The sequence below is a fragment of the Scophthalmus maximus genome, chromosome 17, assembly GCF_022379125.1.
Source record: "Scophthalmus maximus strain ysfricsl-2021 chromosome 17, ASM2237912v1, whole genome shotgun sequence".
Taxonomy (NCBI): domain Eukaryota; kingdom Metazoa; phylum Chordata; class Actinopteri; order Pleuronectiformes; family Scophthalmidae; genus Scophthalmus; species Scophthalmus maximus.
In genome coordinates, this window is record NC_061531.1 from 3,976,576 (window position 1) to 3,994,128 (window position 17,553).

Genomic DNA, 17,553 nt, shown 5'->3' on the forward strand with positions numbered 1-17,553 from the left:
CCAATGTTTCATGTTCTATGTTTTATATCATTATCATTTCAACCATAGCGTTAATATGTTTAGGGTTTAAACAATGTCAATGCATCTCTTTGGGCAAAATGTGATGGGCGGTTTTTTACTTATATATTCAAAAATCAGTTTATTAAACAAAACAATTTTCCTTTCTTCCTCTACCCCATCTCCCTCCCTCGTCTTCCTCTCCCCATCTCTCCGTCCCGACCTCATCTTCCTCCTCTCCTGCTCCCAGGTGGCCAGATGTGCCAAAGAGAAAGAGGAAGAACAGCCAGTGTTCGGTGAAGAGCATGTCTGGTAAGGATTCATCATCTCTGCCTCGGCCCTCCCTATGTTTCTGTCGCCTCCGAACACAATTTCGCGACAGGTTCTCTTTCAGGACGCTCAGTCGTAGTCGCGGCGCCGCAGGATTTGTTCGGCGCTGCCCGTCACTCTGCAGATAGCTACCCTGGGCTCTAAAAAAGGTCTCCTAGGAGTCGTTACTATGATAAGCTCCTCCTCGACATTTTATATTTTCTCCCGGAGGCTTTGTTGAAAACAAATTAGCTCACCTAGGTGACCAAAGCCTAAGCTTCAGAGATTGGTTTGACTGTAGCTGCCGAGAGGGTACAGACAAAGGACAAAACGGGTACATTTGCCAACTTTATTCGGAGCTTGTTGACAAATCCGGCCTCAACAAAGACCTTTCAGTACTTTAGGCAAGACTTTCTTTTTGCCAACATGACAGTATTGATGTAACAATCTTTCATTACTGTAGCATCAAGAAAACATCAGTCCTATTTTTTTGTTGTTGTTGTTGTTGTAGTGTTGTCGTGGTATATTGGTCCCTTTATTAAAAGCCCTGACAGTTATGTTGAAATTACTCATTGCGCCTTTAAAAGACGGATTCATCACTGACTGTGAAATGTGTTTCCTCAAGCGAGGGACTAGAATAAATTCTTATTACAAATGGGATTCACCTCGACACACAGCTCTGTTTTATTTGTGTTTTTCGACATTCTCTCAGAGCCAGATGTGGACTTAAACCTTGGTGAAATTCTCAACAGTGCACAGTGGAGCCTTAGAATGCACAAAGTAACTGTTACTGTGGAAATTCAGGCAGAAAAATAAATGTGTTGTGAGAATTCTGCTTGAGGATCCTCTTAAAAGTTAAACAGGATTTTAAATCTTCATCTGCCCCATTTTATCATGGTTTGGATATTATTATAGTTTGGTTTTTTTAATCAAAAAACTCCTGAACATCGGCTCTATCTGAATATTTACAGCATCTCACATAAAAGAAGCATTCAGTTATTCAAACAGAAATGAAATGATGAGAAATTATCCAAAATGAGAAACCTGTGATTCTGCTAGGAGGTGAACGTCACAGAAAATATCGAATAAGGGAATATTTAGGAAACATTTCACCAGTCTAGAAAACAAAAACAGTGTAATTGAGGAGTTCTGAGAATTTGACTGTAAACCTCATGAGCTGCCAGTCTTATACATGCTCCATCCTGTATCACAGTCTCTTGGGACCCTTTGCACAGGCCCCTGTGATAACACGTGTCCCCTCTCCTCCTGTACTCCCCCCTCTCTCACTCTGCCCTGTCGTCCTCTTCGACCTCCTCCTCCTCCTCCTCCCCCTCTCCTATAGCTCTTAGCGTCTCTGTTCCAGGGTACATCCCCAGCTACCTGGAGAAGGATGAGCCGTGTGTGGTGTGCGGGGACAAGGCGACTGGCTACCACTACCGCTGCATCACCTGCGAGGGTTGCAAGGTAGAATAAAAGCATCTCCCACTTCCTGTAGTTTACCTGCGTCCTTACCGGCGTCTTGATGCTGCTGCAGCTTCTTCACGACAGTGACCAAACAATAATACCACCTGGTACCCCTAGGACCACCAAAGTTGTCTGTTGCCTCTTTTAATAGATACAGAGCCACAGAACTTTGATAAAATGTGCACAAACATATTGAGTATGCATATCAAGTGTTTCAATCATTTGAAAAGAGTGACACCAACTCAAGATGGCTGCTGGTGGGACAGTTTGAGGTTTATTTGTCTTCGCCTACTTGCTGCCACTCTTTCAGCCCTGAAGCTCTTTTTCTATCTTTCAGCCAATTCACGGAGCAAATGTACTTAATACACTCATTGTGCCAATATGTAATCCAGTATTGCCTTTGCACAAGAGTTAAATCTGAAGACACATTTGAAGCACCAGTAGCGTCAAGGATTAGATGAAGACTGAGCTTCTGACGTGACGTTAAGCGAGTTTTCCTGAGGAGCCCATACGACCGGACCTGCAGCGGGGTCATAACGTGGGCTGGTGCCGAAGGCCCCTGAATGTACGCGGTGAATCTGGCCCTGAAATGACAGCAGTCCAGAAGAATCAATTTAAATTCTGACAGCAGCAACCGAGGCCAGGGTGAAATTAGACTGTAAGTGCCTTACCATCAACTGACTTGAGTTGAAACAGAGTGCAGGCTCGAGAGAAGCAGTCCTCCTGACTGTAGCTTCATTCTGTCTAACTTCCTTTCCCTGATAGAAAATAACCAATTACAGGCTCCTCCTTGTGTTTGGTAGAATGTAATTCATTGGTTTGTAGTGATCATACTTTATTTAATCAGATATTTGAACTAAATGAAATGCAACTTCTACTGTTAAGCTTGAATCAGTTATGGGCGGTGGGGCTTTAAAGGTGTATAGATAGAGTTTTACAAAACTCAATCCAAGATGTCTGCACTGGGATTTTGCTTCCTTTTTTTAACACTAATTAATGTACTATTGCATGTCCAAGTCAAAACAAAACAGTACAACTAGATACAGTACGAATTTGCACCTTGTTTTGCTCCTTTGTAGATATGCTCCCTATCAATCAGTGGTGTGCATTGGAAAGTTGTAACATGCCATAGTGTTTATTATCATCCTGAACTAAAGCAAAATGGAACATTATTCCCCTTCTGAAGATGAATTAACATGGATTTGGAGAGAGTGGCCAGTTGGCAAAAAGAAAATTCTCTCTTTCGGCGCAGTTTATTTTAATAATGTATTGAGATGGATGTTGCAAAACAGCGGTTTGTTTCTATTTGTCACTCGTGTAAACGCGGTTTCCGTTGTTCAGTCATGTCACGCCCTTACGTAACAATTGCTATTAAGCAGGATTCTGCCGTGCAGTCACCAGCATGCCATGTGATGTGACCCGTTTCATTCATTTACTTTGCAACTAAAAACACAAGAACATCTAATTGGTGGATTAAATTTTCCGGTTATGGTTGTGGCTCATGTCCCTCAATCACTGAACGCTCTTTCTTTCGCTGTCTCTTTCCCTCCCTCTCTCTCTCTCTTGGCCCTTTCTTCTATTTGTCCATCCCCTTCCCTTTCCCAAGGGTTTCTTCCGGAGGACCATCCAGAAAAACCTCCACCCGGCGTACTCCTGTAAATATGAGGGCTGCTGCATTATTGACAAGATCACCCGCAACCAGTGTCAGCTGTGCCGCTTTAAGAAGTGCATCTCTGTGGGCATGGCCATGGACTGTGAGTTGATATAAGTTCATGTATTCTCACCACCACTCGCATTTACGACGGGATCCTCGAGGTTAAAGGATGCTGTTGTCACTATATGCAACTCTAGTGTGGGCATTAGGTCGACCACAAGTGAAATGTCTTGACAACTATTGGATGATTTGACATGAAATGTGAAACTCGCGTTCCCCGTCAGGAACTGGGATTGTACTTTGTGTCTCGGACTTCTTAGCGAGTGAACGCATGCTGAATATGGTAAACAGTTAAATTATAATGTTATATCATGTTGGCATTATCATTGTTTTAGGTCTGCATGTACGTCTATATAAAAACTCTCAGCACTTCCTACTTTGTACTAGGTTGTAGAAACAAAGCCTTTAATATCAGAGCAATGAGTACAACCAGTATGTACCATAATTGCCTGTGTTATGTGTATTCACTGCACTGCCTTGCAGTCTGACTAGTTACAGAGATGAATAGCACACAGAACACACACACTCACATTCTCACCAACATTATCTCATTACATCTTGGGAGTGATATTAATGTAGCAGTTCATCTGTTCTTGTGGATAAAGGAAATGGTTGCCTGTTCCTCTGGACACTTTGATGAACGCACAGCACGGAACATCTGGACTTCACTTCCAGCACTTGAATTATGTTGCTAAAATTTGATGTAGTGCGGCAGCAGTGGTCCTTTAAATGCATGTGCTGTAATTCGATTGCCGCAGACGCCTGCTAATGAATCAACATTATTCACATTTTTTCACATGCAGGCCAGTTTTTGTTGTTGAGTTACACTACAGATCTCCTCACAACCTTGACTGCGGCAACCATGGAGGTAGAATTATTTGACACTGTCTTCCAAATCTCTGTCTCTATTCCAGTAATACTTTTTTTGAAGGCCATCGGGCTTTAGTTCCGAGAATGTCAAAAAAACCCTGAAACCTTTCTTTCAGGACAGTCTGTACTTCTGTTTTCATACTCGATGCGCTAGAAGTCACATGTTTGGTCCACGTTCCTGGCGATCCACGTTCTGGAGATGTGACGTTCAAGTGATTTGTGTTTTTTTATTGATGTTAAATGTGTGCAGAGCAAAGTGATGACATTGCAGGGCACTGTGGTTAAGAGCTCTCACTGAATAAGTCATCCATTCACTGTGTTCAAATGCCTGAGAGCCATGTCTGTTAAGGTTTGTTACAATGGCCGAGAAGTACATGAAACAGAAGACGTGCTGTTAACAGTCAATGTCAAGATATTCCCAAATTGTACAGCTGTTTAATTTTTTAGCTCCCCAAAGAGAAACGTTATGTACCTCCTTCTTATTTCCAGTGGTGTTGGATGATTCGAAGCGCGTGGCCAAGCGTCGTCTGATCGAGGAGAATCGAGAGAAAAGGAAGCGGGAGGAGATGGTGCGGACGCTGCAGATAAGGCCAGAGCCCAACACGGAGGAGTGGGACCTGATCAAGTTGGTGACCGAGGCCCACCGGCACACCAATGCCCAGGGCTCCAGCTGGAAACAGAAGCGCAAGTTCTTGGTGGGTGTTATGAACAGAAATGTTTCACAAAAGAAAGTCGAGAGCAGTGACATGTTCAATACGTGTTCGTCCAGTTTTACGTCATGCTGGCCTGTATCCCCGTTGTTCCACCAGCACTTCTTCTGGGATGGAAAACTACAAGTTCTCTTGCAAAAAGTATGGCCTCTAACTAATCAAGCAATACATTATTTTTTTTTAAAAACTACCCAGTAAAGTTATTGATTATGTCATATTATGATAAACAGACATCAAAATCTTGTGTAATCTGTCATTCTGATTTTTATCAAGTGCTTGCAGTATCCACGCAGCGGTTCATTCCTTCTTTGTTGTGGCGCATTACTCCGAAATGTGCGGCCCACAGTACGCTGAAAGTTTTTTCCACTTCAGAAATCAAGCAAACGCATGAAAGAGAGCGAAAGAAACTGTTTTGACAGCGCTGCTTTTCATCAGCGACTCGCTCTGTGGCGCCCCACGAGATCAATGCCATGTGCAGATACACTGTCAATGGTTACCTTGAGACAAGAGTCAGATGACTGTTACCAAGCAACTATTTCCATGAAGGCAAAAACAGTCAATACATCTTTTCGAGAATCTGCTGTGAAATTGCTCAGGGGTTGGGATGAGGGTTGGCGAATCCATTGTGAATATACAGTAGAAGAGAGGAGCACGTCTCACCGCATGCAAGGACAATCAGATCCCAGGAAGACCATTGCTCAACTTTTTATAAAATCACTGCTGTATACATTGGATTGTCTGCGTTCCACTGAAAACTAATTTTTGGAAGGTTACATCAGAAAATATTTCGCATTTAAAAACCTTTAGTAATAACCCCAATGACTGTGCTGTCAATTTTGAGTGTCTCCAACCTGCACTCCTGGAAGATGACATCTTACATTTTTTTAAACTAAGACCTGTAATGTCTCACTTTACTACTTTTTATATGACTGCAGCCCGACAAAGAAGTGTTGTCTTTTCCATAATCTTTGTAAAAACAAAGTTGTTTTATTGGTTTTCGCAGTGGATTTTGTGCTTCATGAAGTTTCTTGTCCTCTATCATAATATCCTGCTGATGACCCTGGAGTTTCCCCCACATGATTCCTAAACTCTCTCCATCAGTATGTTGCCTAAAGCTGTTCTCCTTCTGTTGTAGCTCTCAGTTTCCCATTTAATCAAAACAGATTAGGGATCAGCTGAGCTCCTATGAATGTAAACCTGTGCAATGTTGGCATCATTGTCGCAGATAATCAGATAACATTTTACCTCAGGCCTGTCGCTCGTATTCGAAGAGGCTGCTTAATACCTTTCAGTTTGCAATCCTCTGTGTTTGTGTGTGTGTGTGTGTGTGTGTGTGTGTGTGTGTGTGTCATCTATATATCTGTATGACTCATATGATTCAAATAAGGCAAGAATTTGATCTGTCTACTATCTTACTTTTGCAGACTAGTGGTATTTAAATTGGTTCCAGTCTCCAAAATACCATAAGTCTATATTTATAGTCTATAAAGTATATAGTCTATATTTAGTGTCTTTCAAATTACAGGTTTTCAGTAGTGGCACGTTTCTTGAATCTTTCCTTGAATCCACTCTCATTGGAAAAAGTGTCAAATGTAGGGAATGTACAGTTATGTATAAAGACTATTGTGTTTTATCCATCAGATTTACTCATGACATGTATGATGGTTCAGTTACCGGTGTGATATATTATATACCTTTTTTATTCTAGTCGGATGATATTGGCCAGGGTCCTATGGTTCCCACCTCCGACGGCGATAAAGTGGACCTGGAAGCCTTCAGCGAGTTCACCAAGATCATGACACCCGCCATAACGCGCGTTGTCGACTTCGCCAAGAAATTGCCCATGTTCTCAGAGGTAGGTTCAGTGTGTGTGTGTGCCCGCCCGTCCGCCCGTGTGATTTAATCGGAGTTAAAACGCAATCATTAGCTTCTGTAGCTAATCTTACTGCACTGACCTAACTTATTCACTTCCATGGCCTTCCATGTTGTCAGCAAAATCTACGGTACTATTATTACTGTAAACTGCACATGTAACATACGAGAATGGAGAACTGGACATCTGTAGCAACAGCAACTAAAAAGAGGTTAGCGAATAGTTGATTATTGTATAAGATTTTTATGGTGTGGCATATGTTTTGAATGGTGCATAGCAAAAAAAGCACAACTTGGTTAATTGCACACTTCCCACATAATCTTATCTCTTTTTTAAATATTAATAATCATTATTAATTATTATGAATTTTTAATTAATACTTTAAATTGAGCAGTACGTTTAGATTGATGGTGGCATCACTGACAGGTACATGAAGCTTCTCGTAGCTGTGATTTAAAAAGTATTGCACGTGCTATAGACACTATATATTCATTATTATATATTGGTAACTTCTCGGTTAAAAGGCAGTACGTAGTAAATATAGCACACAGGATTTTGGACAGAGCTTCTTTTTGTATCTTCAGCAGCGTGCAAGCTGCTGTTTTTTAATTCCAGACTTGTCTCGTGAACACTGTTATCCGACTCTCAAGCTGGTTACTCTAACCAGGTTCTGTCGATTGGGTATTCCTCTGTCTGCAGCTATTTGTCTTGATTACTTGTCAACTGTTATCATGCCGAGTGATTATCAACCCCTTCCCCCGTTCCACACCTGATCTCTTTCTCTCTGTCTCTATTTCTCTCCTTCTCTTTCTGTCTGGATGGTGTGATGAGTCACCACTCTCCTCTCTGTACAAACGATCCGTGAGTGTGTGTGTGTGTGTGTGAGTGTGAGTGTGTGTCCGTGTGTGTGTGTGTGAGTGTGAGTGTGTGTGTGTGTGTGTGTGAGTGTGTGTGTGTGTGTGTCTGTGTCCGTGTGTGTGTGTCTGTGTCCGTGTGTGTGTGTGCCCTCTCGCCTGTGTCCCACCTAACAGAGTCCAGTCACCATGGATATTGCAGGGACTTCCCAGTTACATAAAGTGTTGCAGGGGAATGTTGTGAATAGGAATGATTACTTTTTCTCTGCAACAAAGCACTCTGAGATTATTGTGTCAGGGGTTGAAGGAAACATTTTACAATACATTACAAAGGTAGATTTGTCTTTAGTTTTGTTCTTTAGCAGGCTATGCCCTTTTCTGACGACAAAGTATTTCTTATTTTGCCAGTCAGCAGCAGTCAATTAGTAAAAGTAAAATGACCAAAAACCTTCCTCCAATTATCAGTCTTCGTCCAAGAAAATAAACATCCTTTTTTCCAATATAACATTTAAACATAAATGCACATGTTTCCTGCATTGCAAACTTTTTGTAAACATTGTAGTGATCATTGGTAATATATTTTTAAGAAGTATTATAATAATAACAAACCACAATTTGCTATGGATAAACAACGTAATGACACATTTCCAACAACCAGAGCATTTTCTGCATTGTTTATTCTGTTAAAGAAGTTAAATAAAAGTTTTCATATGTGCGGATATCGGCAAACATAAACATAAAGGCTAATTTTATTCATAAGCTATAGGCCATAATCTGCTTTTCCTTTTTGTTTGTCATTTTAAGGGTAGATAACCCCTTTCAGATTGTAGTGGTCTTTTAGATTGAAATTCTAAATTGTTTGGTCATCTAACTTGCTGTCAAATTATTTCCTGATGACCTCACATGCTGTTGCGTTGTTTCCCAGCTGCCTTGTGAAGACCAGATCATCTTGCTGAAGGGCTGCTGCATGGAGATCATGTCACTGCGCGCCGCCGTACGCTACGATCCGGAGAGTGAGACGCTGACGCTAAACGGCGAGATGGCGGTGAAACGTGAGCAGCTGAAGAACGGCGGGTTGGGCGTGGTGTCGGACGCCATCTTTGATCTGGGCAAGAGCCTGGCTCAGTTTAACCTGGACGACACGGAGGTGGCGCTGATGCAGGCCGTGCTGCTCATGAGCTCAGGTGAGGAATAAGTCATAATGCTGCAATGCAAAGATATGTGATCTGAATGTTTAAACAGATTTCATTGTCCTGATCATACTGCCATTACTTCTGGAGTTATTCATTTTGTAATATTAGACATTTTAAATATAAGTATTTCTTATTTCTTACCTCGCTTGTTTGGAGCGCAGGTCTCCTCTATCTTGAATAAAATATACTGTCAGAAATTGAGTAAAATATTCAACAACTCACACATAAATAATACAGCTGAACGCTCTGCTGCTTCTGAATTCAAATCACTTGACAGATTCGTAGAATTCACTTGTTACCTTGCCCCATAAAATTGCCAGGCACAAATTTTTCCTTGCTACGTCAAACCAGATGGTTTTTCCAGTCATGCTGGCTCCCATTGAGCCTGTGACAGTAAAATTTCTTCTGGAGAAGCTTTAACAAGTCTGTGAAAATAAAAACATCAGACAACTTTTATTATACCGCTAAGGTTGAGTGGAAATTAGCAATCCTGTTAGAAATACCAGGGATTATGGGTCTTTGTAGGTCCACAGGTCCCGCCGGGTCCAAAGTATTTTCAGGTCTAATCGGGTCTTGTGGGAGTCTCATTCTATTGGTGCTGCTCAGGATCAGTTTTACTGGGACAAATAAATATTGCATAAATGTAACAGGTAATTCTTCCTCTCTCCTCTGGCAAACAGACCGTTCAGGGCTGACCAGTGTGGAGAAGATCGAGCAGTGCCAGGAGGCCTACCTGCTGGCGTTCGAACACTACATAAACTACCGCAAGCACAACATTCCCCACTTCTGGCCCAAGCTGCTCATGAAGGTGACGGACCTGCGCATGATCGGAGCGTGCCACGCCAGCCGCTTCCTCCACATGAAAGTCGAATGCCCCAGCGAACTCTTTCCGCCGCTCTTCCTGGAGGTCTTTGAGGACCAGGAAGTGTGACACCCCACCGAAAAGACACATAAGACAAGAGATTTGGGGGGTGGCTTTGGCGGCAGAGGAAATGTTTGGGAAGGACAAGAGGAGAATCAAAAACAGGATATATTTTTTTGTCTTCAGTGAGAACCTGCCCCCCCTTTTTTATGCCCCCTTTTTTTTTTCAATCAAACACCCACAAGACCCACCACCTGCCACCAGCAAACACATCAGCATCACCAGAGAGAAACACACATTTCTCATACTGAGAGGTACACACACACACACACACACACACACACAGGATAATGTTGTACATTTTCACAAGGTCAAATTCCAAACACAGTGCCATAAACGTATATTACATGTATATCTATATGCAAACACAATTCCTTTGCACCTGTATGGACAAACAGCTCCACTCTGTTCCTGTGACTCAGGCAACCTGAGCAGTTTGGTTGTGGATCTAGTCCCTCCACATCAACGTCTCACCTCAGAATGGTGTAGTTCTGTTTCTTAACTCTGGGACCTGACTATTAGCTCCTCAGACAGCCCCCCCCACCCCCTTTCCACACACCCACCTCCCTCGCATCACTTTAATTACGATGGTGACTGAACTCCAGCTACACGTGCAGTCCACCCCTGAGTCCGCCGCATCTCCGTGAGTGTTCGTCGACCTACCTCCCTCACGTACCGACCTCTCTATCTCCGTCTGTCTCGGCTACACATAGACACGCACCCCTAACACTTTTACCTCATACCTCATAAAATGTATTTACTCATTTATTGTGTGGGTGCTGGCCGTCTAATGAGACGCCATGCGCACTTACCCATTTACCTCTCTGCAAGCGTCAGGAGTTACAGTGGGAACACTTTGGATGAAGCCCCTTATCCATAATTTATTATTTACACTTACCTGCATGACACTTTATAATGCCATATAACAAGCATTTCTATATCTTATATGACATTGTGGGTGTGTTAATAATAAATGGCAGGTCATAAGATGGTAAGAGCATCCAAATGCTTTCTGTTAACATACTGAAGAGAGTCTAGGTAAGCTTAACACAAAGGCACAAAAGAATCGACCATGTCTCCAGAGTTATATATTCCAACAACCATTTGATTAGTTGCCCTTAAATGTCCCCTGAGGAGCAATTGTAATGTCTTCTCATCCTCTCAAAATGTCACTTTCTCCATTATGGCAAAATAGCATCAAAACTATTTTTCCATCCGCCTCAGCCGTGATCAGTGTTTAGAACTGATTAGCAAATGTTAGTGCATTTATATAAATAGTACCAGCTAAACAAGCAAGGTCAAAATTCACTATTTAATGCCAGTTGTTGGTGGAGACCAAAGCAGAGCTCCAAAAGAAAAAAGGGGAGCGATTATTGGACCGTCATTCTCCAAGTGGCCAAATGTATGTGTAAACGCTATGATTACACAATTCATTATGTTTACAGAAGGCACTGTTTCACTCATAACACCATATAGCCGTTCATGCAAATTATAGGTAATGTATTGTTATGATACATTGTGTATTTTCAAAGTAAACTGAAACAGGCTACACTGTTTACATTACTTGTATTAGAGTGTCACCCACTGTACTTAAACATAGTTATGTTAATCCATTAAATTAAATAAACTAATGATTAAATCATAGTACGCGCAGGAGCTGCATGACTTGGACAGGTTGAAAACTGTTCATGTCACATGCACACACACACACACATATATATATATATATATATATATATATATATATAGAATATATATCAAGAATACCTCTCCAACACATACCTCTTGTTTTCATTACCTCACACGCATACATGCATACATGCACATTATACCCGTTCAGCTTTGTTTTGTTTTTTAAATGTATTACCTCAGTTGTTTTGTTTCTTGCTCGTCTCTTCCTCATCCTAAACAACCACTGGACTGTACCACACTTCCTGCCTTCATGTGTTTGCGTGCGTCTCCTCAGTGGAGCCCTGCCCTGTTTTTCCCAACCTTAGCCCCGCCTCCTCGCATCCCTGCTGTCTTGTGATAGGTTCAGCACTGGCAGATTGGGGGGGGGTGTCACTTACTTCTGCAGGTCGCAAAATTCTACCTCACCTCTCAGCTCTCATCTCAGTGCAGCAGCTCTTCTGCACCTCTGACATGCATGAACACACACACACACACACACACACACACACACACACAGTGCACAAATGAGTTGCCAACATGGACCCGTTGCGTGCGCTGCACCACCGACAGTGTACCGCAGGTCTTTAGATGGCCATGGATCAACGTATGACTGCTGACATGGCAGACGTTTGTCACTTTCCCCCTTTTATGATGTTTAACCACACAGTACATGGGAACAACTGTCGCTTTGGATTCCGATTTTTTTTAGGGTACCTGAAATGACAAGAGAGCAGCAGTGAATTTGTGACATTGCCGGACACCGATTGAACCTAAAGGAGACTGTCACGGGACAGCGACAGCTGATTTTTTTTGGCCCGACCGGGTCAAGTCAGTGGATTTATGTGGGTGGTGACTGGGAGGTAAAGAAACAACAAGCAAAGCAGCAGTATTTTGCCTGTGGATACAGTTTCATCCCGGCCGACGGGAGGGAAGCGGCGAACGAGCGACTGTGGTGGGCGACAGTGTGACGCGGGCCAAGCCAACCGCCACCCACCACTCAAAAACGGAGCCTTCTCCTCGCACTTACCGTACATCTCTGGATCCTCCCCTCGCCGCCGCAGTAGAAATGGACACCGGGCCATTTAAAAAGACTTCCTGAGCTACTGTCCTATCCCAGACATCTATGACAATACGAGAAAAAAACAACAACACTGCTGAAATAAGCTCCACCAACCACATCCCAACTTGCCATCCACTTGAAATAACTATCAGGTTTTTTTCTGTTGCACTAAAAACCACAATGTCTGTATCCCTTAGTAGCCCCCAAGCCTTCCTTTATCCCCTTACCCCACAGCTTTCCTGTTTCTGCCCGTCTTAAGCAGTCTTAATAATATTCTTTCTAATATATAACAAAACACACACGGTCCGTTATCCCATCTCTTGATTACCTGGACTGGGACGTGGCCTTTAGGTGCCACCACCCTCAGTCTTACGTATCTATGTTGCAGGGTATTTAAAATAGAACTTTAAGCGCTGATTGTACAGGGATATAAACATGCAGCAGCAGCAGCAGCAGCAGCAGCACACACACACAGCAATAGAAGGATCAAGCAGTACAGTTTCACACCCACCGTCTCCAGGTCTGCTGCGTTTGTACCGTCCTCTGCTCACTATCACTGTGAATGAAAGCCATGTTGCAACCAGGTCATGGCTCAGACAGGGAACCGCCGACTTAGTAATCCTGACATGTTCATGTGCCTCACAGAGGTTAGTAATGCAAATAGTCACTATACAGCATATAGGTAATAGATTGAATACACACGTGTGTGTATATGTATACATATACATACATACACAAACATATATATATATATATATGATAAAAGGTATATTTATAAAGGCTATTGTTTGTGGCATTAGAGCGATCAGCGGCTGAATGGATGCTTCCAGCTCAAATCACGTAGCAGAGGTTCTGCCCACCTTGCATTATCATCTGTAAAACAGTAGTTGCGGGTTGTTTTCAGCGGCGTGCCTCGTGGCGATCACCAACTAGCCGTCGCAGTTCGCCCGGCCGCTGCCCAGCTCCAGGTCGCTTCATAGAGCGCGGGGGGAGTAGCCCAAAAAGAAGCGCGATCGCCCCTTGCGTCGGGCCGACCACGAATGAGAGCTGGCCTGGCTTCATGGACTGAGATTTGGACTTGAGCTGGAAGTACAGCCTCCCTCTCTCTCTCTGTCTGTCTGTCTCTCTCTCTCTCTCTCTCTCAGCCAAATGATCAATGGAGAAGTCCTCCCACTCCAAACCACACCAGCATCACAGAGCACACTGCCTTCAGCTACGATCAGTTGCACCAGCATAGCAGAGAGACAGACCAGTAGTCCGTGACCATCCTTTCTCACCGAAGAAGGACATCAATGCTTACTCTTTTTTTTTTTACACCTGATCTTTTAGTTAGTTGACTAGAAGAAACGCTGACGACACACGCGAGGTACTGCAACAAGCCGGTGACGGCTGATGTCCCTCCTGACTTGTCCTGCTCCGTTACCTCTGCGGTGCATTCACGGGAGGGGAACTGGTGAAGCGTTCTCCTTATGTATCTCAACTTAGACCCGGGAAAAAGAAAATGGATCTGCCCTCCCTGTGTTGGCCTGGGCGGTGGTACACGGGGCAACTTTGCAGGCGAAGAGCCGCAACGACAAGCCAGACGCAGCAGCTGCCCCGTCACTTCCCACAGTCCCTCGCCGGAAGTGCAGATCAAAACGTAAAGACTCTCTGTATGTTTCCCGCGCGGCGACCGCATGAATTGTGTTTTCTCTCTCTCTCTCTCTCTCTCTCTCTCTCTCTCTCTCTCTCTCTGGTCTCCGTAGATTTCAGTTAGGGTTGCGTTACGCTTACACTGAACTCCAATGGGAACTTTGCTCCGCTCGGCCGCTGCAGCATGGCACAGAACTCCTTTAACAACCGCTCTGAAGAAGTTTCAACTCTGTTCGCAGATAAACTACGAGTACTCCTTTTGATTACCTACCCAGGGAAGCATCCTCTCTCTCTCTCTCTCTCCCTCTCTCTCTCTCCCTCTCCTCTTCACATCTCTGTCCCCGTCCTTCCATCTTCATTCCGTCCCCAGCGTTCCCATTCCACTCTCCTGTCATTTCGCTCTTCTCCCCAGTCACCGTCCCTCCGGCATCCTCCTCTATTTATTTCACTGTGTCTTCTTGTGCCCCCTACCCTTGTGCCCCCTACCCTTCCTTCCTACACACACACACACACACACACACACAGAATCCTACCCTAATACTTGGTGGAGAAAGACGACAATCCCCGCAGCAATATGTCCACACGTGGAATGTAAAATACTGACATTGTACAATTAAAGACACGGTGTGAAGTCCCACACTCATGTTGTTTTTGATGTTGTTGACGTTGCTTTCGTCGTGCACCAAGTGTTCGTTGTTCTTATTCTAGCGTGGATGAGTTTGCAGGCGGAGCTAAAACGCCGGATCATGTGTCGGACTGCTACTGATAAGTCCTTTGAGAAAAAGAAGAGGAAAAAAGAAGAGGCTGTAGACTAGTGGTGGGAGGACTGAATATCCTGAGCGATGTAAAGCAATGAGATGGAGTGACTTTGTTTTTGGATGGAGAGAAAAAAGAAGAAGCTGTTTTTGGTTTTTTTCAATGGTTATTTCTTTGATGTCATTGTTAATTTGCATCTGATTTTTCTTGGTAAGTGAATGTCTTCTCTGTGTTGATGCTTTACTGTGAGATAATGGCTGTATATGCACTTTCAGACCGTCGTCGGTGCAGTCGTAGCTAGTGCTCAAACGTCACCCGAGGGCCGCGGTGTTCGGTCCCCTTCAGCTCAGGCTAATGCTTCCAAACGGCACGATGTGTCATCGGATACAGATTTGAGACTTCAAATTTGCCCTGATTCTGGTGCTGAAATCTATAATTCAAAGTGTGTCCTGACCATTACAAAGTCGATGGGACTTTTGGATTGCGTACCGTAACATATAATGTTATTGGAATGACTTTTTATTGTTTTTGTGTTTCATTCTCTTTGTTTTTCTACAATCCGTATGCAAGGGAAATTTGAGACTGCCCTCCCTTTACCAAAACACCCTGCCAATACCTCTGAATTACAATAATCGAATAATCTCGATACAAACAATTGTTTATTGGTTCGTTGTTAAAAAAATAATAGAGGTTCAGTTGTGATTTTTGAAAATGTTTATCTTGATATAATTGTAAATGAAGTGTTTCATCAAATCCTGTTACCTGAGCTGGAGGTGAACGAACCCTGAACCCTGCTTTCCACAGTTGCTTTGGCTGTATCACTTTCTGGGCCGGGCTTTTGCTCTTGTATCCCCTGATCTCAGACCAGGGCTCATCATGCGATATATAAATCTGCCATGTATTACTCTCAGTGTTGTGACGACAATATTGCTTTTGATGGAAGACAAGCCTACAAACACACAAACAGGAACGACATTAAGTGAAACGATAAAAAAAAAAAAATCTCAAAATGGAAACCAAAAAAAAACAGAAGAGAGATTTATACAACTGTTCATACCTCATCACACTGCTTTGTGCCAGAGTAAGGGAGGGGGAGGGGTCGGAACTTCTGAGGTAGATTGGAATGTGGCCCCCAAACTGGTTGAATCAAACTGGTGGCTTGAAGAAAGTTTGTCGGGACAAATTAGTATGTAGCTCCTGGCCAAAGCCTCTCCCCATCCCCGAAATGTGAGACTCAGAAAGAGGAAAAACACATTTGTACAAGGTGCATCCAATTGGTAAAAAAAGAAGAAGAAAAAAAAACGTACAGCACTTACTTACTTGTGATATGTCTATAAGGAAGTGGTCGCATGAAAGTGTGGAGCCACGCGTTGAGTATTCATCATCGGCTGGACGACGTGTACTTTCCTTCTGGACGCGTTGTTCTGCCCCGACCGACCAAGAGAGGCCCGAGCGCCGTCGTCAGGACGCAGGTCGAGTGCATTGAGTCGTTTGGCCCAAGTGACGAGTCTCAGACCCGGTCAAGACAACGACAAGCGATTCTTCTCAAGAGCCCCCCCCCCCCCCCCCCCCCCGGAGAGAAACCCTCCTCTCTCCGAGCCCCCAAATCCCCTCGGGTGCAAAACATATGCAGCTGCACACTTGTATTTGTGAACCGTTGTACTTTAACGCAGGCCTGTAAATTGTGCCTTGAATGAGGTTGAGGACCCCCCGGGGTCCCGGACTGCTCGTCCCACGACGCAAAGCGTCCTCTGGTGTGTGTATTTGACGCTCCCCGCAGCCCCCCCTCCACAGTGACCTATGCAGTGAGCACACAACTCGGCCCCAATTCGCCAAATCTGAGACGCGTCGCGCGAGGCCCCCTGCACGAGCAGAAGGCCACTTGATAATTCTTTCTTCTTTTTTTTTCTTTGTCTCTTTTTTTGGGGGGGGTGGGGGGGGCAGCACAGTGTTGAATGTAAAGCCCAGTGAGGTGCGGTGTGAAACGCCCCCGGTGAGAGTCTGACGGTGTCTTTGAATAATGCTGGTCATGGGTTTGTAACGGGCACAGTTGTTGTTTTGTCTTGATCCCTGTGACAAATCATTCATGGCACAATCAGAGAATGGCATCTCGATGGCTCAGAGCTGTTTGTGTTCGTGGCTATGTGACATTCATTTTCAGCATTATAAAGTTATTTGATATCAATTTGTCTTTGTTGGGAGTTTTTTTTTTTTCAATTGGACACACGCACAATTTTGAAAACATAATCTAAAATATGAACATTGTCACTCAGCTTTACCAGATTCCATCGCTGATTCCATTAAAGCGTCTCCACGTTGTTGTTTCCACATCAAAGTTTCAACAGCTTCGCCTGTAGAAAAGCTGTTTACCTAATATAGAAGTCAAATACCAAAATGAGTTTTGTTTCACGTCAGTAAAAGTACATCTGGAAGATTATAATCTAATCTTGAAATTAAAATCTATTCAGAGTATTGGAGCACGATAAAGCACAAACAAAACCCATCCTACCTGAACCTGCTGTAAACAG

At 43.6% G+C, this 17,553-nt stretch overlaps 1 protein-coding gene and 1 long non-coding RNA gene across 10 annotated transcripts in view; one reads left to right on the forward strand and one right to left on the reverse strand.

Moving 5' to 3' along the window:
- LOC118288421 (thyroid hormone receptor alpha) overlaps positions 1-17,210 on the forward strand; it is a 95,368-nt gene extending 78,158 nt beyond the window's left edge. For all 9 annotated transcript variants that reach the window (XM_035614494.2, XM_035614492.2, XM_035614491.2 and 6 more), the window contains 7 exons: positions 248-309; positions 1,649-1,770; positions 3,377-3,524; positions 4,844-5,049; positions 6,773-6,919; positions 8,717-8,975; positions 9,665-17,210. In XM_035614494.2, coding sequence (XP_035470387.1) covers positions 248-309; positions 1,649-1,770; positions 3,377-3,524; positions 4,844-5,049; positions 6,773-6,919; positions 8,717-8,975; positions 9,665-9,915 — 1,195 coding nt within the window. In that variant the 3' untranslated portion in view covers positions 9,916-17,210. The remainder of the gene's footprint in view (positions 1-247; positions 310-1,648; positions 1,771-3,376; positions 3,525-4,843; positions 5,050-6,772; positions 6,920-8,716; positions 8,976-9,664) is intronic.
- LOC118288425 lies at positions 8,857-9,443 on the reverse strand. The gene is made up of 3 exons (XR_004785873.2): positions 9,284-9,443; positions 9,126-9,171; positions 8,857-8,995 (listed from the first exon to the last, which is right to left on the reverse strand). It is a non-coding gene; the product is annotated as an uncharacterized LOC118288425 (long non-coding RNA).
- Positions 17,211-17,553: the final 343 nt, after the last annotated feature.